This window comes from Myripristis murdjan, chromosome 1 (assembly GCF_902150065.1).
Source record: "Myripristis murdjan chromosome 1, fMyrMur1.1, whole genome shotgun sequence".
NCBI lineage: Eukaryota > Metazoa > Chordata > Actinopteri > Holocentriformes > Holocentridae > Myripristis > Myripristis murdjan.
In genome coordinates this window covers 32,434,748-32,456,919 of record NC_043980.1, presented here as the reverse complement: position 1 = coordinate 32,456,919, position 22,172 = coordinate 32,434,748, and the positions used below count along the sequence as shown (strand labels likewise).

The following is a 22,172-nucleotide window of genomic DNA, read 5'->3' as shown; positions in this document are numbered from 1 at the left end:
TTGAGCAATTCAAGTGCTGTTTATCAAGTGGTTACACAGAGGTAACTGACAATGAACCTCACATAAAATCTGCAGCTAATATGTAAACATCATCGATTGAAAACACACATCAAGAAAAGCTTGACTGATAAAAGGAGTCACTCAGAAATAAAGGCACTGGAATGATGCCAAAGTTTCTAATTAAAGTACAACACTGAATCAAACGCGCTGGCACATATTTCTACAGGGCACATTCTCGCTTCAGAACTAAGTGTGTATGTGTTTGTGTGTCTGTGTGTGTCAGTCTCAAAAGCCAGTGGAAGGAATCACACAAATACAAATCTTTGGTTCATTTGACTGAGGTGAAGAGCACTGGAGATACAGGAGCTGAAACTCAAAGTCAGCACTCCCTCCAGCCATCCACACTAACCGCTGTAGGTCACACTCCACCAAGACAATTTAAAGTGACATCCAATACCTTGTGACGCACCGTGTGTGCCTGTGAGCGCATATGTGTGTGTGGATGTGTGTGACGTCTAATACGCTCTGACAAGCAGATAACATATTTCATGTCATGCCGTTTGACATCATTAACTAATAAAGATCGATTGCACTTTGTTCCCTGTCAATGACTTTGTTCGTGCTGTCGCCCTGACACTGTGTTCTAGTGTGAGTGTGTGAGTGTGTGTGTGTGTGTCTGTATGAGACTATTTTTTTTTTTGCATTGCTCAGCACTTTCCCTTCCAGAGATCAGACTCTGGCTGAACCCAGTCTTCTCCCATGATGCTTTGCAGGCGGAAGTCTTGGAAATATTCCAGGAGGTGGCTGAGAGAAAGAGAGAAAGGGAGTGTAAGCAATGACTTACCAAATATGAGCACATGCACGGACGCACACTCTGAATGTAAACCACATATACACCATGTGTAACTGTTTTACATACTTTGACTAGGGATTGAATGATTTATTTTTTGAGGCAAATACCGATATCTGATATCTTCTCACTCAATACTGACCAATACCAATATGCATTTTTGGACGACTCATAATACCGATGCAGATGCAAAACAGGGTTAGCTTTTCAGACGGGGCTGTCTTAAGATAATTAAAGATTTTTTTTTTTTTTTTTTTTTAGAAACAATAGACTGTGTTAGTTTTACAAATTTAAAGTAATCTGCTGATGCCACTAGAAGCCTTGGTTCAGCTCAGTTGATAAGTTGGAGTGCTGCTCTCAAGGTGAAATCACAAGCATGTATAAAAAATAATCCACAACTCCCAACAAAGAGGTCTACCACTAATGTTAGTTTTACACTCAACAGTACAAATAAAATTTTGAACCAATATCCATCCCTACACTGAGTTCTATTCAGCATACTCACAAGTTGGGCTTTTGGCCCTCTACTATTTCCTCTCTTGGGACGGGGTAGAGGGCCTCATATGTACGGCCCAGTCCTGAGCCATGGATGGCATAGGAGTTCATCTTGTTGACGTTGGGAGGGAAGTACTCCCAGGGGAGGAGAGCCTCGCCTTTCCATTTGCCAAACGTGATTGTGGCATTGAACGACAGGGGCAGTTGTTGCTGGAGACCAAGACCGAGAGAAAGGTAAGAAACAGTATTAAGTTGTATAGGAGTACAGTATCTTATTGTATTCTGGCACAACAGTTTAAATGCTTTTATTTACAAATTTGCTAATCCCAGACTGCTATGCCTGCAGGCCGCATGTAAGTTTGGTCTTTGCAAACACTTGATCACATCTGGCAGTGTAAAATTTGCCTAATATCTGTCAGGTTTGCTATTTGTCTCTCAGCTTATCATTATTTGCAGTGTGTGTTTGCCCACCTGGAATGCCTGACCTCTTCCCGAGAGCAATAATACCAAGTGTTGTCCGTGTCTGCAATGAAATATATATTTCTCATTGGTATATTCTGTCCATTTGCTTAACATTAAACAGAGGAACTGCATCGGATTTTAATAGACTTTGATAACAAACTGCCTATAAATGGTCAAAGACATGAACGATACAAAGGCGTAGTTCTTGTCTGGTTCATTGCTTCATAATATTAATTGCTTCTTTGTATAATACACTACGTACGGGCAAACCTCCACCTCCAGGTAGTTTTCAGTGGTACTATCCAGGAAGAAGGACTCCACCACTGAGGAAGGAAGAAATAGGGTCAAAAGTAAGAAATCAAAGATGAATCCTTCAACCATACATCAATTAAGGATGCAAATTTAATATAAGCTATTTAGACCAGCCCACCCAGTAACACAGAAGCATGCTCATTATCTTCCTTGGTTATGGAAGAGTTGATTTCCAGTCTAATAAGTAATATTAATGAGGGCTAATAGGTGGGGCCCATTAACCAGAAATACAACTCGAGGTCACTTAAATAGGATTGTTATTACTCAACTTCATTAAAGGATCTAATTGCTGTGTCACCATAATGATGATAATGAAATTACTATTATGGCCTCATAAACAGAGCGAGTCCCTAGTCTTCCCAGCCTACTCATAATCTTATATCAGTGTGTAGAGTGCCCTAAAATTGCATCATCCAGATGTTACTAAATCACAACTGGAAACACAAAGCCACACTGTGTAGTTAAAGCTACATTCTCATGCAATGTGTGAAACTCTTGTGACACGAGCAGTATTTTTGTCCTATGTTGAGCTATTTTGTGAGTGATTTTGAATATGGATGGGCTTGAATAATGCACATATTAACTGCATGCTGAGGATAAATACAGTTCTTAATATAAATATTTGTATATGTACAGTACCACACAGCATCTCTAAACCTCCCTACACACCTTCGTAATCCCAGAGTCCCGGGAAGGGCTGGCCAGGGGGTCCTGCAGGGGCTTTGGGATCATCGAAGAAGGGAGCAAACACTTCCATATGCAGGCCCCCAGCCCCAGGAGAGAACTTGATGGTGACAGGCTCATGCATCACGGGGTAGCTGTCCCAGGTGTGCTTGATCTCAAATTCCATCTGACTAAAAGGACTGAATGTAAAATGCAATCAGAATCAGAAATCACTTGAACTGCCACGAACATTGCATGCGCAGAAATTTGCCTTTGTAATGGTGCAGGAACTTACAGAGATTCACAGTACAGCAGAAAGCAGATGAATGCCATGCACTGAAGTCCACGGGCTATCCCCATATTGGCAAAAGCTCCAGAGAGTCACTACTGGCTAGAACTATGTCTACTGTGATCCGCCAGAGCCTGTCTGCACATACTTACCGCTCTGCTATTTAAGCACTTGATTATCAAATTAGGTCAATGTCAGCTCGATTTGGTTATATGGTAACTTATTAAGATATTAAGATGGACTTCCTGGAAAAAGAAGTTGCCAAAACTCATAGTGTACTTACATAGGCAAAGCAGAGGTGAAGGTATGGGTTCAGGCCAGGAATGAAAACCAAAAACAAACAAAAAAAGAAGTCAGAAAAAAACAAAAAGCCCGATCAACACATCTTCATCTTGCAAATAGTTACGTTTACGTTTGGCTCACGTTTGTCTTCCGGGTTGGATTTTCCACGAAAATAACACGTGAATGCATGGCTGTACAGCAGCTGACTGGAAAATGGAAGTAACGCTATGACACTTGCACACCAGCATATGAACACAACATCATTGATCGCAGAAGTAGAAAATGGTGTGGTTTCTTAGGGTTATAGCTAAACATGAATCGTTAAGTGGCAGAAATAACTATCCGGATATCACCATAAATATCCGCGATAAGTTATCCGATCAGCCGAATTCAACTAACTGACCTTTGGAGAAAAGGGTTGTAAAACAATTTTAATTTAACGTCAACTTAAATCCGCTTGTTAAGTTTACACGCACATTTCCATTAAAAAATAATAATAATAATAATAATAATAAATAAATAAAAATAAACAGACAGCAGCTTTTTATGACTTTATCAAATAGTTTGCCACGCAGCCCTGCAGATAATCTGTTCAAGGGCGCAGATGTGAACGGGAACAGCAGCTGTTTCTGTTTGGGTCCAACTCCAGCTAAACCATTCAAAACAGCTAGGTGAGGAGGGGGCGGATACTTTGGGCTTGTCTCGTTGCAGGGGGACAACTTTAGAGGCGCACAGCTTCATTGCCATTGGCTGTCGTTTGTTTGCTTCAAAACAGACGGCGGAGTCGAGCCCAGTAACAGAAGGTTTAAGTATTGCCCTTACTAGTCTGTCTTTAAATAAAAAAATACACATGTGAATGAAGCCACATGGTGCTTAAAATTAACCCCTTTTGAATAATTTACACGCTTATCGCCTCCAATTTCATTGTGCTGCACTTTGGCTGTGGATTTAATCTGAAGGTTTAATGGTAGCAGAGATTGCTAAACGTCGCTAATGCTAGTTAGCCTGCTAATGTTTCTGTTTGAATAACGTTACCTTGTAGATTATTGCTGGCTGACGGAACCTTGCAAACACCCAACTTTGTGACATATTTTGGTTTGTTTTGGTTTTGGTTTGGTTTTAGGTACTACGTCTGTGTTAGCCGGATATGTTTAGCTAGTTAATATCGGTTATTGTAACTTTAGCTTGCTAACGAAACTGTTGTTGGGTCCAGACTGTCAATGCAGGATGCAGTCAGAAGTCGAGTTTTTACGTGACCAAGGTAAGCAGAAACAACGACACTATCCTGATTCTTGTAACGTGAAGCAGCCACACAGCAGGGAAACGTGAGTGCTCCATTATATGTTTGTGTGTACGTATGTGACTTTGTGTGTGTGTTTCAGTTCAGAGGTTAAACTCTGCTCTCAGCCAGTATCAGGATGGCCAGCGGACTCAAGCCACATCAGCTCAGGTACAACACTTTTCAACATAACCTAAACATCTAGCCTATAGGCTTGCTCGATAACAGATGCCAGTTACGTTTCTATGCCAACTATCTTAGTTGCACTTTTCTAAGAAAACTGGTGGCTTTTGAGGTTGTTACTATGGTTAAAAAAGTGCAAGAAGAGTCTGGATGAAGCTGCTGGATGTTTCATGATGCATCTCATGTCTGTGTTTCAGGTTGAGGAGACAAGACATGCAGATTCTCCTGCCCACTGGATTTCAGATAGAAGGTCAGATATGCTATAGCTGCACTGGTGTTTTTGGTTGTTGGACACATGTAATCAGAATGTTAAACTCTTTTGTAAAACATAATTTCGACATGGCGCCATTCTTCAGTAACAGTCATTGCATAGTTGTTGTAAGTCAGAGATTAACTGAGAACAACTTTCTGAAGTTGTGAATTTTAGAGCGTTTTATGTTTCACAAGTTGGAAGATCAACCAGAAATTGTAACAAAATCAGACCATATCCCACCCATACTGTCTCAGACATATATATACATGTAATCAGTCTTTCAATAATATCATACTGTCTCCCAGTTTGGTCCCTCACCACAAAGGAAACCATTTAACCAATAGCAAGACTATACAAAAGAACTTATAAGATCCAAAAGGCAAGCTTCCCCCTTGGACCACTGTATTGCACTCTCACGTACTAACACCTTGAATTTTCACAACTGCACCAATAATCTTGCCATTAAATTTTACTTGAAGATCTAAAATAATAACTTACTGCTCTTCTTTCAAGACACAACACAAGACAGGGATGCATCATTAGATCAATTTGTCATGCACTTGTCCCAATACCTGCTTACAAAAGCAACTATGGTCAGAGATAATTTTTTCACACATATGCAAACATCTGGATTAAGATCCCATACTACATTAGATCAACAACCTCTATTACACACTTCCAACAGGCCTATAAATATTTCCTGGTGGAAGGACATACTTGTCACCACTGATCTCAGCTCTCTCTCTCACAAACACACACACACACACACACACGCTCTTTCACCACCTGTTTAATGTAGCCAGTTTAATGACGCACATCTTAACATCTATAATCTCAATTTTAAACTTTACCTGTGTAATAATAATGAAATGAAATGAAATCCGACTCCCTGCTTTGTTTCTGTGTTACAGTGTTATGGCTCCTTTGATAGCTGAGTATGATCGGCATATGGATGAAATGACTGAACAGCTGCACAGATACCAGGTGAAAACGTGATGAGAGACTTAAGACCCATTAACACACACACAGATTCCACTTGTAATATTAAACATACTGTCAAAAAAAGATTAAATGTCTGAGTTCTTCTCCTGAAATATCAATATACAATCCACAGTATTGCACCATTGATTTGCAAATCCTTTAGTCAGTTTGTGTATGAAGTCCGTAGTTCTTGCAAACTACTAGTTAGTTTCAAAGCAGTGATTTACTAAATCAGGTTGGAAGTCTGAAAGTAAAGGATTGTCTTAGCTATCAAAGCCTAGTAATGTCTAAATCAGTCACAAAGAAACCTCTTCAGCTGTGTACAGTCAAAAAAAAGAATACCTCAGAAGTCACTCCAGCATCACCAGCTGTAACAGAACAGTGGAAAAAACACACCTCTTCATTAAGGGTATTGCTTTGAATTAGTTTAGCCTGTATGTACTTTCACTGGAGTTACCTTACCTATTTAACTCTGAAACAAGGAATATGACAGCCTGAATAATTTGATATAATTTTGGCTTGTCTGATGAGCTGTAGCTTATCTAAAAATGTCTTTGTGGGAGAGCCTTTATATTTAGTGCTACTTAACCCTTAGATGCATGGCTCACCAAACCCTACACTCTTCCATGAGTGGGGTCAAAAATGACCCCAATTGAAATGAATGGGTTTACGCTGTAAACTTCAGAAATGTCTTTCATTTTGGTTAAAGATGATTTTTATTGTATTTTAGTCAACAAAAGAATTATTTCATGTTTGACATGTCCATTTATCACTTTTAATAAACATTTGATCAAAAAACATATTTTAAAAAGGTCAAAAAAGTAAACATGCAAAAATTATCCCTATTAGAAACAATGTGTTTAATGCAATATTTTTTCATTTTGGTTTTAAAATAACGATTCTTATTATATTTTGGTACATTTTGGTTATAATTACACAAGAATAATTTCATATTTTACATGTTCATTAATCACAGGGCTACTCAACCCATGGCCCGAGCTGCATGTACGGGCCACATGCAGCCCGTACGTCATTTTTATGCGGCCCGCCACTATCATAAAATAAAAATATTATGATTCTATCTAATCTTTTTGGGAATAAAGCCTCATTTTGTTGTAACCTGCTCATTTCATCATTAATCATTGCATGACAATCTTTTATTCAGTGAGGTTTGGCCTTAGATGGAAATGTAGCTGTTTTCTGTATGTTTCATTCATTTTTAGACTAGTCATGTAGCCTGTGACAAAATTATTGTTTAAACGTCCAAAACAGCACAGACATGTTAAGCTTGCGGCCTTTGGACACAGCTGAATTTTGCTGAGTGGCCCCTGAGCCATCTTAAGTTGAGTAGCCCTGATTTATCACCTTCTTTCATTTGATCAAAATATTGCTGTCAATGCAGCTATCAAAATGTCAACATTCATTGTTTGTCTGTCCGTCTGTCTGTCTGTCTATGCACGTCCACACTTATGTACGCACACGCGTGTCTTCTCTCTTCTCACTGTGAGCAGCTCTTACAAACTACTTGTTTGTGGCTTTGAGCACTGCACACAGGGTCACTGCATTTCCAACGCTGGCTTTGCAATCTTTGTTTCTTGGACACATCTTACACCTCTTTCTCTTCTGCTGGCCCTGTCTGCTTCTCTCCTGTGGCTGGATTGCAGCTTTTGTCATTCCACACCTTCCCGTTGCTTCAGTGATGTAGGTTGATAGGCGTGGGTTACCTTCCAGTCATCATATATATATTCTGAGGTATAAAAATGATGATAATACTTACATGTATGTTGCTATATAAAAATAGCCTTCAGGGTGGTGAGACTTCTGGCATTAGATGTGTGGATCAACACTAGATGTATACCTGACATTCACAGTTGATAAAAATCAAAGGTTCCTAGGGTTAACCCTGGAAATTCCATAGAAAATGCTTGGGGTCATTTTTGACCGCACGTATGGAAGAGTGGGGTTGATATAAAAAATGCAATTACTTAAAAAATATAACAGTTAGATACAAATCCAAATGGCCTTGTGTCAAAGACAACCTATTTGAGGAATACATGGAAGATTAAATGATAAAAATTTAAAATGACAAAGATATTGCAAAAAAAAAAACACCTCCGGGGTCATGTATGCATCTAAGGGTTAAGTGATCTGTGTGGATCAGGTAAAAGTCTGTAATGTTTGGCTTGGCCTGTTTAATAAGATCTTGTTTCACAATTTGTTATGATACTGTTTTATTATTGTTAGGGTAATAATAGTGTATGGCTGTGCCCTCTCATCTGCATCTCTATCTCTGAAGCAGTTTGACAGTATAAGCTAGAGTCTTAGGTTGTTTTACATATCTGTCAGTGGTAGAGCTGAGTGATTAGTGGAATGATTTGTGTTGATATGACATTGTTTGGCTGTGTAACTTATTTTGTTGGCCTTTGCTAAGGAACCCTGCTTCTTTTCAATTTATATTTGAGCTAATTTGTTACAATTGTGGTCTGAGATTTGATTACAAGTAGCATTAAAAAGGTATTAACAAAGACCAGCCCCAGGCGCACTCCCTGCATATAAAAATAAATTCTTCATTGGAAACACTCTTTATTGTTCTCTTTAGAGGTAATTTGTTTTAAAACCTACACATACACAGAACAAATTAAGAAAAAATACAACAACATGGTGCCTAGCCACAGGAGACACACAAAACAATCACAGATTTAAGGGTCTAATTAAAGTGTCATAGTTGAAGGGTTATTTCAGGAAGTGATGGCAAAGAGCACAAAGCCTCTTGTGAGGCATGCACTTTTCCAAAATAATATTCTGTATCTGTGGCTGGATGGGAATAAAGTGCAACATGGGGGTTGTGCGCTACAGTGAGTTGTTTGTGTGTGATGGCTGAATGAGAGCTGCAAGGTTAGGGAGAAGGTAGACTGACAATCTTGTGTCAGTAGGTTTTCCTGCTTTTTCATCTTTTGTCCATCACATACCTCATTAATTAAACCTTTTAAACCTTCATTAGATGATACTTGCATTAGAATCTGAAGATTTAAAACCAAAATATTAATGTACAATAGCACAGTGTTCAGGATTCACACTTTTGAGCTCTGTGTTGGTGCTTTTGGTCTCCTACGCATATGCAGAATTATTCTGTTGGGGATAGAGAAGATTCTTATTGATTAGAAGCCTATTGGAAAGTTTCAACTAATTTTACTCAGCCTGCAGATACATACAATAACCCTGAATCTCTGTTTTCTTGCATAAATCTACAGGTGCAGATGACAGATGTCAAAATGAAGTTGGAAAAGGTTGTCAAGGAGAATGAAAAGTATGAAAATTCTTGTGCTATTATAAGTGGAGAGTGGTTAGAGAACAAGACTGAGACCTCACTGCATATCTGTCACATTAATCATCAACTGAGCTTTTTTTTTTCTTTTAACTCATTAAAATAATGAATAATAGGATAGAATAATGAGTGACTGCGTGGGTGTTTTGGCATGCATCAGTAAAACTAAGGGTAACAGTGAGTTACTGTGCTTCACTAGTTACTAGTCATGCATTGTAGATATGTCATCACAGTGATCGTAGCTGGATAGATACAGCATAAAGCAGTTTGCTTAGTCTTGCCAGAGATCATGGCTCCCTGCTTTCACAGCTAAATAACTGTGCTAGTGCTGGAATTTATTCTTGGGTGACACTTTTTTTTTTAATTTTAAAAAAGCTATTTTAACATGTCACCCTTTAAAAGTTGAGCAAGAAACTCAACTCTTCTTTTTGCCACTCTTAACCCTGACCTTCCCCAGGTTGCATGCAGAGCTGAGGGAATCAGTGGAGAAGCAGCTGCAGGCTCTACCAGTGGCGTCAGGAGCAGAGGGCAGCACGCTGGAGGAAGACGATGTCATCAGAAGTCTTCAGGAACAGATCCAGCTGTCTAAACAGGTCTCAATACTCTGGGTTGGGTGGGTCACTGGGTAATTTGCAATATGATACTGCCAACGATATGTTACCCATGATAACGATGGTATCACAGTACCTGTGACTCTGTGATATGCAATATATTCTAAGATAATCAGCTGTAGTACATTGTGATATCTGTAGCTGAAGAAGAAAAAAAATCCCTGGAAAAGGCAAAATGGTTTTTCAACTAGAAAATGAATATTTTTCTGCAGAAAAATTGAGTGTGCTTGCTTCAGCTGGAAGAAGGAGATAGTTGAAATATTTTTGAGCAGAAGATGAGATGAAGAAATAGTTTAGTACTTCAGTAATAGTGCCTCAAGTTGCAATAAGGAGGAATAATAAGTAGTAACAGTAAGCAGGAATCAATCAAGTTTTTCAGTTTTTTTATATGCACACTAAATACAACATGTACATGACAGAACAGTTGCAATTAAAATACCTAAAGCCAGGGAACAAATGTACCTTATCGCAACTCAAATGCACATCTATGCGTATTAAGTTGAAAACTCAAATATCGATACTTGGCACAAATGTGATGATAACATCTCACAAGAGGAAGGATCCCAGTATAATGTAATTATTGATTTATTGTTCCATCCCTACTCAACATAGCTTTTCATGTGTGGTGTCTCTGTTCAATAGGTGTATAATTACATGGGTGCACAGCAGACAATACTACAACCACTACCACTGCTACTACTATTGTTATCACTGCGATGACTAATAATATTTGCTGCACTTTTCAAAACAACAGCAACAAAAAATGGTTATTTATTTCACATTGTGTTTGTGGTACAACTCCACATACATAGATGCATGTGTGTGTGTGTGTGTGTGTGTGTGTGTGTAGGAGCGGGAGCAAGCCATGGAGCTATGGCAGTCAACAGCCCAGGAGCTGGACCGCCTCCAGCAGTTCTACCAGAGGACCATTTCTGACGGGCAGATCCACGATGCTCAGCGACAGCAGCTCAAGGTTCTGCCCACAACAGCATGCAGAGTCTGCTTGCAGCGCACAAGGCCCTCTCAAGTGTTTCTACAGCCTGCAGACCAGTACAAAACACGCAGCCACAGTCACAACACATGCCCACATCAGTACATGAAAAGCCCACCCCCTCAAGTTTAAAGTTGGCATTGGTGTGCCTAGTGCTTGTACTGCAGGCTGCAGACGGACGTCTCTCAACACTCTGACACACAGCTGTGTCTTTTAGACCACTAGATGGAGCCATTAATAAGGAAATGAAATTCTTGAGTGGAGTTTTCAGGTAATAGTCCACATAAGCATGCAGTAATTACAAGCAGGGTTTTTTGCCCATTTTTTTTCCTTGACAGGATCAGCTTATTCAGTTCCAGCAGCACATCCACAAACTCCAAGTGGCGAATCAGAAGCTGGAATCAGTAAGTGATGGTCAATTAAAAGCTTGTCAAATTAGTGCCCTCTAATTAGCTATGGGATCGTAACACTGTGCACTTCTGAGAAATTAATCCTGATATGATAATTAATTTGGAATCTAAGTGAAACACAGCCTTTAAATCACTCTACCAGCCAGCCAGAACTGTCCTTGTTTTACAATAGTCTGTTGGCCTGCTGGGTAATCCATGAACTACCTTAGTCTCGTTCCAATTATACACTCAGTATTATGCACTGTTTTTTCCCAAACACACACACAAACACACTCCCACTCAGACACTCTCACTGCTTCAGACTAAATCTGTTTTGAGAGATAGTTACCTGACAGACAGAGGTTCAACTCTACTTGAAGAAAAAGGCTTGAAGCGTGTTGGACATGTATCCGTGCACATGCAAACAGATACATATGCACCTGCTGCCTACTTACACCACGATACAGTGTGTGAGGCAAGAGTAATACTATATCCTTCTGATGCATTTTTAATGAGTGGGCATGCCTTGGGCTTTCCTCTCTCGGACTTTTCATACAAGCAGCTTTTCTCAGTCCCTGTATGTGAGAACAATAGGCTTTATATCTGTGTGAGAGGCAGCAGCTCCTAAGGGTTTGTCTAAAAGGACAGAAAAAAAGTTTGACCAGACAAAACTTTTTGAGGAAAAGTTATTTTTGAGATAAAGTTACATGTGTATGTTATTAATCATGCCTAACCAATGGCACTCTTGTGTGTCTTGCCACATGCAGACTAACCAACAGTTCCTGAAGACAGTGACGGAGCAGAGCACAGAGATGGAAGAGCTACGCAGCCAGCTCAGGTAGCATGTCAATCCAAAATGGTAGCCACCAAAGGTCTTGTTTGGATGGCAAATTAAAAATGGTCACCACTAAAGTTTGTTGAAGTACTCAGCGCTCTAGATATTGTGATTATGTTTTTAGAACATAAGTGTTTGTGTTCTTAAGTTGCTTCTATTAACCAAACAAAGCTACTAGAGATCCCTGATGTAAAGAGGGAAGTTTTAATACTTCTATATGCATTAACAGCTGTCTTCTCTTTCTCCTGGTGCAGGCAGGCCAAGGCTGAGCTGAGGACAGCCACAGCCAAAGTGGAAGAGATGACCAAACTGATGCAAAATGTCCAGGACCAGATGCAGAGACGGGTGGGAAGAGAAATAAAATTGGTTTTGAATTCACCATGTGTTGAAGAAAATGGGATCTTGGGATGGTGAATCCAATGCAGATACTCGACCAGGACACTGTCTGAAAGCCATGTGTGTGTATGTAGGAAGAAGATGCAGCAGAGGCTCAGGGACGAGAGGAGGCAGCAGACAGGAGGCTCCAGCAACTTCAGGCAGCCTTGAGTCAGCTAGAGGCCAGGTAAACACACACATTACTACTTCTTCACCTCCAGTTCTCCTATCCTCTGAATTTCTATAAGTTTGTCACTGGTCATGGAATTTGTGCAGCGTCTTGAAATTTTGAATTTTGTTTTCCAGACAGGGAAAGTTAGTGAGTTGAATTTATTTTCTTAGGAAGTCATGGAGTATTAAGGAATTGTACAAATGGGTCACTTCACAGGACTATGGCAGAATTTATTTTTCATCTTGTTGTGTACATTTATTGCATTAGCTGGTGGTTTACGGCTGCTTTTCTTCAAAGCACGGCTAACTGTAGAGGAAACCAGACTGTGCACCCCTTTTAGGATAATCAACTCTTGAGCATGATCATTTTTGCTGCTCTGGTGTTTTCGTGTTACTGCCTCTTAGCACCTCAAGATAAATTCAACTTAACTTTTTTTGACAGGCACTGCACTCAGCAGTGCTACTTCACAACTGACCAGTCACAATAGAAGAAGTGGGACTTTTAGACTGGGTGACAACATCACTGTCAATGGCAGAAAAAATGGCGAGAGCCTCTGAGCTGAGTTCTGAACAACTCGCTGTGCTTTTCTAGTCATCAAAGATGGCTTGGGGATACGGGCTCTTAGTCACTCATCTTTTTCTTGCTTGTCTCTCATATCTTCCCCATCTCTGTGAAATAACTTTGTTTTTTCCCCTTGTCCCTTCCTCCCGCTCCATCCTTCCATCACCAGGCTAAAAGCTGCATCTCAGGAGGCGGAGGCGGTGCGCAGGGAGCAGACGGTGTGGGAGAGACAGGTGGGGGAGCTCCAGGGCCGCTGTGCCTCCCTAGAGGAAGAGAAGTATGAGGCTCAGGCCAAAGTTCGTGAGAACCTTCAGCTGGCTGAGGAAGCTACGTTACAGAAAGAGCAGGTAAGAGAAGATGCTTTGTCTCTCTCTTCCATTCTCTTCCCCTGTCTCCCTCTCCCCTCCTTTAGCTTTTTTTTTTTCCACTGATGAGGTCTTCTCCTCTGTCTCATGGGAGCTATCTCCTTCTGACAAGTCTTGACATCCCTTTCCCATAGTAAATCTTTACCCACTGAAGTTTATATGTGTGTGTTTGTGTGTACTTTCCCTTCAGGCCCTGTTAAGAGAGAAGCAGAAGTCAGAGGAGTTGGAGAAGACGAAGGAGGCCATAAAGCAGCTGATCCAGGGTGCAGCTGTCCGCACTAGGAAAGAGGTAGAGAATGCTGAATGGCCCTCTGGGCCAGAGCAGTTCTGCTGCCTGTGCAGAGCTTGATACAGCAGCTTGATACCATAACATGGTGCCAGTTCACAACTGTCAGAACAGATTTTATCTAGGGGTGTGTACAGGGGCGCCTGCAGGAATTTTGGGCCCCATGAAAAAAAAAAAAAAAAAAAAAAATATGTATATATATATATATATATATATATATATATATATATATATATATATATATATATATATTTACTCGATGATGGTTTAATAATTTTATATTAGTTTTTACGTATTTTTTGGGGCCCCTGTCAGGCAAGGGCCCTCGGAATTGTCCTAATTTTTCCCCCATATACGGCGCCCCTGGGTGTGTATCAAAATAAGATCAAGGAATTGCAGCTTATTCTGCAGATGCATTTGGTAGGGCAGAATGGTATGGTTAAAAAATCATATGATAATTATTTTGACATAATGTGATTGCAATAATATTTTTGATCTTAGTGGGAGTGATCATTTTCACATTATAATTTTGATTTTAACTGAAAAATATAGTAAAATGAGGATGATGTGATTTTTGCTGGACTCTGCGCCACACTGTTATCTTTTTTATGTCTGGAGAATATGATTTGTAAGCCATTTTTGTAGCTCCACAATACTTCATTTATAATGGTATACTGTCACATTTAACCCTTATCAAAAATTGTAGCTGCTGCGATTTGGATATTGCACTTATTCATATTGCATGTTTGATAAAATTTCAATTAATTGTGCAATCGTAGCACCGTAGGTTGCTCTGCACTAGAAGGTTGGCTAATTGACCAACACATATGTGTAAAATCTGTAATTTTATGGTACCAAACAAATTGCTGGGAACTGAATAATATAAATGTACTGTGGACTCTGTTGCAATAAACACTGAAAATAACAGAAGGCTTTACAATGATAATCAAAGCTCAAGCTACAACTGTACCAGTTTTCTTTCTTTTTTTCCATATGTTACACGTAGTAAGCTGCAAGAAATGCATTGCACTTCCCCTCTGCCTAACCTCAGGCAGAAACACAGTGATTAATGCTCTATTAATGGATCTTCTTCATCAAGCCCTTCAACCGTTTAATCCTGTTAATGAAGCCTAGTATACAACTGAGTGCGGAGCTGCTTGTCACCCTGACTTAGTCTGCTTCCAAGGAGTAACTGTGGCTATTTTTTACTATCTACAAAATACAGACCTTTCCTTGCCTTTGGTGGACCTCATGAATTTTTCCCATAGAGATGGAGGTTATGGTAAAGTGAACACAGCCACACGAGGTCATTTCTTTACCATAATCTCCTCCCTCCACCATAATCACTGATCTGAAAACACAGCAGTACTCTAATGATGTGTGTTTATCAGTTTCAATGTACTGACCAAAGTACTTATTTTTGTCTGATGTAAGTTAGTGTCTGCATAAGGGAAAAGAAAAATACAGAGTAATTCGCCTCTCCAGATCATAGTTTGCTCATTGGAACTTGTCTACCTGTTTGTGTGTTTGTCAGGTAGAGAGTGTGCGCAAGCAATGTAATGTTCAAATTCACCGCATGGCCGAGGAACTCTCTGCCTTGCAGTTGGTAAGACCCTTCTCCACTGAGGATATATTCCTCCCGGCATCACATTAAATTCCTTTTCATTCTCTACCTATCTGCTCATCTGTTTTTCATTTTGCCGAGATCCCTCTGTAAACCTCCCTGCTCTCCCTCCACCTCTCTAGGAATGTGCAGATAAGGAGTCTCAGATTCAGAGATCCCTGCGAGAGAGGAAAGCCGTGGAGGAGGAACTGGAGAAGGTAAAGCGATCCATAAAAATATGAGATGAAAAGTAGCCACGGAAGCTTACTCCGGAACATTTGTGCTGGTAATATTTGCCAATATGGTTTTGTGAATGAACCAAGGCAGCACTATTGATTGCTGGAAATGCCTCTTTGGCGATTGTTTCAGGTATACAAGGAGGGCAGGGCAGAGCCAGAGTTTAGCAAGATGGATGCTCTCCACCAGAGATGTCTAGATGCAGAAAGGATGAAAGACGACATGGGCATCACTCTGCAGAGCACCCAGAACAAACTTAAAAAGATGGAGCTGGAGTAAGTGGGACATCAGATGCTTCTTTTCCACTGACACGGTGCTGGTGCTCAGCTTAACCCACCTGATCAAAGGCCTGCTTTTCCATAAGCAACAACATTATGATTATGAATGTGGATGTTGCACTGCCCAACACACCTTTTGTGTCCCTTTTTGTAGTCCCTGTGTTCCATTCTTATGTTTTTTCCGCTTCAGTTTTTTTTCCTTGTGACAAGCTAGCTTTGTGGTTACTGCTGCTAACTGCTGTGAGCGACATTACCCTGCTTTCTGGGCCCTTGCTTCACTGGTTCCTTTGTTTCATTGTAGACCAGTAAGCTTTTGTGATGGGCCAGAATCGACCATGTAGCTGATTTCCCCAGCTGAGCACCAGTGTTTTTGCTGTGGTAAAGCTCAAAACGGTTTGCAGTTTGGCAACAGCTCTGGCACTGGTCCCAGTGGAACAAGCGGTGAGGGAGATCGAGTGGAATAATGCCACTCATAGGCATAGGTTTGCACTTTACCAGTCTAGTCTCAGTGTCTTCTGGGCAGGAAGCTAACTTTGTGTCCCGAAATTCACCAGTTACTTTACCATTTTACTAGCCACATACACTATATTACCAAAAGTATTCGCTCACCTGCCTTTACTCATACTATGAACTGAAGTGCCATCCCATTCCTAACCCATAGAGTTCAATATGATGTCGGTCCACCTTTTGCAGCTATTACAGCTTCAACTCTTCTGGGAAGACTGTCCACAAGGTTGAGGAGAGTGTTTATAGGAATTTTTGACCATTCTTCCAAAAGCGCATTGGTGAGGTCACACACTGATGTTGGTCAAGAAGGTCTGGCTCTCAGTCTCCGCTCTAATTCATCCCAAAGGTGTTCTATCGGGTTCAGGTCAGGACTCTGTGCAAGCCAGTCAAGTTCATCCACACCAGACTCTGTCATCCATGACTTTATGGACCTTGCTTTGTGCACTGGTGCACAGTCATGTTGGAAGAGGAAGGGGCCCGCTCCAAACTGTTCCCACAAGGTTGGGAGCATGGAATTGTCCAAAATGTTTTGGTATCCTGAAGCATTCAAAGTTCCTTTCACTGGAACTAAGGGGCCAAGCCCAGCTCCTGAAAAACAACCCCACACCATAATTCCTCCTCCACCAAATTTCACAGTCAGCACAATGCAGTCTGAAATGTACCGTTCTCCTGGCAACCTCCAAACCCAGACTCGTCCATCAGATTGCCAGATGGAAAAGCGTGATTCATCACTCCAGAGAACGCGTCTCCACTGCTCTAGAGGCCAGTGGCGGCGTGCTTTACACCATTGCATCCGACACTTTGCATTGCACTTGGTGATGTGTGGCTTGGCTGCAGCTGCTCGGCCATGGAAACCCATTCCATGAAGCTCTCTGCGTACTGTACTTGGGCTAATCTGAAGGTCACATGAAGTTTGTAGCTCTGTAGCAATTGACTGTGCAGAAAGTCAGCGACCTCTTTGCACTATGCGCTTCAGCATCCGCTGACCCCTCTCCGTCACTTTACGTGGCCTATCACTTCGTGGCTGAGTTGCTGTTGTTCCCAAACGCTTCCATTTTGTTATAATAGAGCTGACAGTTGACTGTGGAATATTTAGGAGCGAGGAAATTTCACGACTGGATTTGTTGCACAGGTGGCATCCTATGACAGTTCCACGCTGGAATTCACTGAGCTCCTGAGAGCGGCCCATTCTTTCACAAATGTCTTGTTTCACAGTCTGCATGCCTGAGTGCTTGATTTTATACACCTGTGGCCAGGCCAAGTGATTAGGACACCTGATTCTGATCATTTGAATGGGTGAGCGAATACTTTTGGTAATATAGTGTAGATTTTACTATGAAGCAGGGACAGGTAGCATACACAGACTTTCCAACCACAGCTTTAATGAGCACTGTTTGATTTGTGACTTTCTTTAACTTTGTGCATGCTTTCGAGCCTTTGCTTCATTCTAACTTCCATCTTTACACTGTCACAATGCCCGGGGGAGGTGCCCATGGGGCTCCATCTGCTGCCAGCAGTAATAGAGGGCATCAAAGTAATCTTTTTCATCCCCACTATCCCTCTCTCTTCTCCCTCTCTTCATCCATCCGTCCATCTCCAGCTACAGCGAGGAGCTGTCACGGTGCCAGGAGGAGGTGCGACGACTGCAGGGCTCGCTGGCTGCGGCCCGGGACGACTGTGTCAGTGTCAGTGAGGAGCGGCTCCAGCTGCAACAAGAAAACCTTCAGCTTCGCAGGGAAATGGATGAGCTGCGCAAGGCTAGCCTGCTGGCACAGAAGAAGGCCAAACAACAGGTAACACATAAGAAAGATAGGAAAGAGGCGAAATGAAGAAAGAAGGAAGAACGGGTATCCTCTGCAAGAACTGCCCGCTGGCAACGACTGAGTTGAAACAAGAGAGGGAAGATGGAGCACCACAGGGAAAAGGCATAAATTATAGAAGGTTAGAGTGTTGACCCACTAGCTGAACAAGTAGGTTGGAATGACGAGTGGAGAAAAGCAGTGAGAGGGAACATGGGAAGTCATGGATGGATAACTGTTGCAAGAAGGGGAAAAGATGGAAGGAGAAGGGGAAGAAAAAAGTTCAGATGAATGGATGTGACCACACATGTCCTTTAATTGAAAGTAGGGCTAAACAAATGTTTGAATGAGATTTGAACAGCTATGAAACTGTTGAAAATATTTAAACATGCTTAGAACAAAGGTGATGGGATGGGGCAAAAACTGTTATTTGAGACAAGTAAAGAGTAATGACAAAGCACACATTATAATTATTTCACCCAAGGGTGAGATATGTAGTCCATGTCAAGCTTTTTGATGCTTTGAATTTTTTAAACACTATCCACCTCTGGAATTGCCCGAACCGAAAATGAAATTCTTCCTATCCTGATGCACACATACTCCATCTGCCACTGTCCTCAAATACTCCAGGTGTCGCAGATGGAGCATGAGTACAGCGTGAAGGAGCAGGGGCTTGAGGCACGGGTACAGGAGCTGGAGGAGAACAGCCGAAGCTGTAGCGCAGACCTGACACGCCTCCTTACAGCACAGCAGAGGAGCACCAACCGCTGGAAGGAGGAGGCCAAGAACCGTACCCAGGCCTTTGAAACTAAAATCACCAGCCTCAAGTAAGAGTCTTGTTGAAGTAGATTTAGGTTAAAATATGACAAGAAAACTAAAAATAAAGAAATATATAATGGAAGAAGAATAGTGAAAGAAGTTGCCTTGGGATCAGAATGTTGCTCGTTCAAATCCCTGAACTGGCAAGGCCACTAATCTCCATGTGCGCTAAGGGAGCTTATATGTGGCCAACAGCAGAACCTTGTGGCTGTACTGGATAATACCCAGGTTTGCTTTTTGTAATTGCATGAATGTGAAACAGTTCTGGAAAGAGCAAGGCGTACTCAGCAGTACAAAAAGACAGCATCATGATAGCTAGTGTGAAAGAGAATACATCACTAGTTCAGGTTTCTTACATAAGCGGTAATGCACAACATTTTGGAATTGTGAACCACTTGAAAAACCAAACCTCCCATCATCAAGGTAGCCAACCACTCCACTTGCATGCAAGTGAGAGACAGAAAACTCAAGTAAGGCAAAGCCCAGGTTTGCTAAACACACAAGTGTCAAATATGAAGGAAAGCCCACCTTCTCATATTCCACTGACTGATTTTTTTTTATGTATCAAATATCAATTTCCCTCTCAAACACTCAGTCAGAGGCCAATAGCAGAGGCCAATAGATGGAGTAACATAACGATTTCAATAGTAGTAGAAACAGAAATTGACTCTCCACTTGGAGCTATCTTGCCCTCAGCACTAGTTGTACTACACAGAGTGGTATTGGGAATATTGGACATGTTGAAACACAACAAGTACATCTTTGTGAACTGTTGTCTTTGTGTGTGAGCAATAATTTAGCTCACCTTTTTTTCTTTTCAGAGCAGAGCTAAATCGACAGAAACAGCGTTCACAAGAATTGGAGGTTCAACTGGAAACTGATCATAGTACTATTGCTGAGGTTTGTGTAGCACACACACACACAGACAGACAGACATATGAACCTGCTACTTAAATCACTGTACCAGAGGGTTTATAATGTGACAGTGGCAGATTCTAAAGAAATACTGGTCTTGTAAGAGGAGTGTAAGATGTGGTGAGCTTTACTGTCTCTGCAGGGAATTTTGTCTAAGATATTAAAGCCCCAGCACAAAGGATATAACAATAATACATAAACACAGCTTCACACAACAGCATAAGATATACAAATCATACACACAGCATCATGGGTTTAAAACAATAGTCTGTGTTAACAGACACATTGCATTGATTAAAGATATGAGCTAAATACAATTAGTCAGTACAAATATATCTGGGGAGGGAAGCAAGAAATTGTGGTGTAATGAAAATATATTTTTTTTGTTGCTTAGATTTGGCTGGATGACAATAGTCATGTTACTAGGGAACAGTTGCCATCTAAGATTTTGTCTTCATCAGGCCAAAGATGTCTATATTATAGATGTTTAGCACATTGCTTTCGCAGGAAATAATGAAGGATAATTTTTTGTTCTTTGCCCTTGATGATGTGCATTTTCAGTTGTTTTCTCCACATGCAGTTATCAAGAAACAGTGTATGCTGTAGTTCTGTTGTTGGAGGAAAAATGGTGATAATTTGTCCACCTTATTGGCACCTATTGCACTCCTGACTGGCCAGGAAGGGACCCCCTCTCTGTGTTTGTCAAAATTTCTTCTCTTTTTTCCTATTATATTTGGGCTTTTGAGGGAGTTTTTTTCTTGCTTGCTATTGCGGTTCAAGTCAGGGAGAATTAGCCTGTTTTGTTTTTTGTAAACTGTTGGCCTGTAAATCCCTTTCAACTGGTAAATATCGTTTTGCGACTCTAAATAAATGTAAACTTTGCGTCAAAGAAGCCGTACTACCTGTTAATGTGAAACTCACTTCCAGTTTTTGCAAACGGAGTAATGGGTGATTTTAATGGCTCAACTCAAGTAACTAAGTGTAACTAGTGACTTTTCCTTTTTTTTGGTCTGTGTGCGCATGCAGTATGAGAGACAGCTAGCAGAGTACCAAGAGAAGACCAGCCGTCTCCAGAGACGACTGACTCAAGCAGAACAGAGGGCAACCACTGCTACACAACAGGTAACAGGTTTATAATGTGTGGGAAGCAGGGACTGCAGTACAACCGAACATAGAACCAAAATCTCTTAATTGACACAGGACAGAGATAGATCTACATGCAGTGCAAAACAAGCATGGGGCCACTTTCTGATGGTAGCCTGTCTATAACAAGGGATTTTTCTTCCTTACTAGATTTGAAAATGTTTTTATCATTGAGTAGTGATTGTACTCATTCATCATGTTGTTATTTTTTGTTGTGTTTTGTTCTGTTTTTACAGCTCAGTATGTTGACATCACAGCGAAGGAAAACAGCTCTGGTGGATCCAGAGTGTGTATCATAATGACCGTCCCCGTGCTAACCATAGGAAGAAAAATATGCAGCCAGCTGTTCAGAGCTCTTCGCTCACTTTGTTTACATGAGTTCTGTCTGTGATACACTGGGCAGCATTTAGAGTAAATCTTTAAGTAAACAGTCAGTGCCTAAGGTACTCCCTCAGTGCTACTGTAGCGATTACATGGCAATTTGTGCCAGTAAATGTGCTGGCATGTTGCCCAAAAGGTTGTCAGGTGCATCACAGCTGTTAGGATGAAATGAAAATGGTCTATTGTACTGTATGTAATAACGCTTTTTTATGATGAAAAATAATAATAATAATAAAAAATTAACACTGTGGTCCTCAGTGTCCTTGAGAAGTGAAAAATGTGTGATTGATATAACTATTGTAAAGAAAGCCACTGTTTTTTACTGTTTTAGGAAAAGGGAAATTTTAATATATTTCAGCATAATATATTATATTGATAGCTTTTTGTCTTCAGTGTGTGACTATTTCTCAAATGGGTAAGACTCGCAAGGCACAAAACCCTTCGGACCCACTAAACACCTTGGATGACAGCCTCTGACTGGATGAAGGCCTCTGACTGGGTGACACAAACCTAGCCACATGCTTTTGTCTG

At 40.9% G+C, this 22,172-nt stretch overlaps 2 protein-coding genes across 5 annotated transcripts; one reads left to right on the top strand and one right to left on the bottom strand.

Annotated features, from left to right (window-relative positions):
* Nucleotides 1-620: 620 nt before the first annotated feature.
* c1h4orf33 (chromosome 1 C4orf33 homolog) lies at nt 621-3,987 on the bottom strand. 3 transcript variants are annotated; one of them, XM_030059964.1, is made up of 7 exons: nt 3,757-3,987; nt 3,495-3,559; nt 2,789-2,973; nt 2,070-2,130; nt 1,817-1,868; nt 1,356-1,555; nt 621-804 (listed from the first exon to the last, which is right to left on the bottom strand). In XM_030059964.1, exons 3-7 carry the CDS (start codon nt 2,967-2,969, stop codon nt 708-710), a joined length of 591 nt encoding a protein of 196 aa, XP_029915824.1. In that variant the 5' UTR covers nt 2,970-2,973; nt 3,495-3,559; nt 3,757-3,987; the 3' UTR covers nt 621-707. The 3 variants fall into 3 exon arrangements, with proteins under 3 accessions (XP_029915824.1, XP_029915805.1, XP_029915815.1); XM_030059945.1 differs by having other exon boundaries at nt 3,495-3,987; XM_030059955.1 differs by lacking the exon at nt 3,757-3,987 and having other exon boundaries at nt 2,789-2,982; nt 3,355-3,496.
* Nucleotides 3,988-4,073: 86 nt separating this feature from the next.
* sclt1 (sodium channel and clathrin linker 1) lies at nt 4,074-21,906 on the top strand. Of its 2 annotated transcripts, none has more exons than XM_030059933.1 (22): nt 4,074-4,156; nt 4,567-4,614; nt 4,736-4,803; nt 5,013-5,065; nt 5,980-6,052; nt 9,301-9,356; nt 9,832-9,967; nt 10,836-10,958; nt 11,315-11,380; nt 12,133-12,203; nt 12,455-12,545; nt 12,671-12,762; nt 13,478-13,655; nt 13,864-13,962; nt 15,494-15,565; nt 15,706-15,780; nt 15,932-16,074; nt 18,185-18,377; nt 19,014-19,210; nt 20,024-20,102; nt 21,144-21,239; nt 21,497-21,906. In XM_030059933.1, the coding sequence occupies exons 2-22, from the start codon at nt 4,581-4,583 to the stop codon at nt 21,557-21,559; spliced, it is 2,058 nt and encodes a 685-aa protein (XP_029915793.1). In that variant the 5' UTR covers nt 4,074-4,156; nt 4,567-4,580; the 3' UTR covers nt 21,560-21,906. The 2 variants fall into 2 exon arrangements, with proteins under 2 accessions (XP_029915793.1, XP_029915784.1); XM_030059924.1 differs by lacking the exon at nt 4,074-4,156 and adding an exon at nt 4,205-4,222.
* Nucleotides 21,907-22,172: the final 266 nt, after the last annotated feature.

Bases quoted from the DNA above. Each gene is read 5' to 3' on its own strand.
- c1h4orf33 (XM_030059945.1), bottom strand. From the start codon at position 3,601: ATGCTGGTGTGCAAGTGTCATAGCGTTACTTCCATTTTCCAGTCAGCT. The intron at 2,131-2,788 runs GTGTGTAGGGAG...TTCCTTCCTCAG, and splicing joins GGGACTCTGGGATTACGAAG to TGGTGGAGTCCTTCTTCCTG. The intron at 1,869-2,069 runs GTACGTAGTGTA...ATTTCATTGCAG, and splicing joins CTGGAGGTGGAGGTTTGCCC to ACACGGACAACACTTGGTAT.
- sclt1 (XM_030059924.1), top strand. The intron at 6,053-9,300 runs GTGAAAACGTGA...ATAAATCTACAG, and splicing joins AACAGCTGCACAGATACCAG to GTGCAGATGACAGATGTCAA. The intron at 9,357-9,831 runs GTATGAAAATTC...GACCTTCCCCAG, and splicing joins GTTGTCAAGGAGAATGAAAA to GTTGCATGCAGAGCTGAGGG.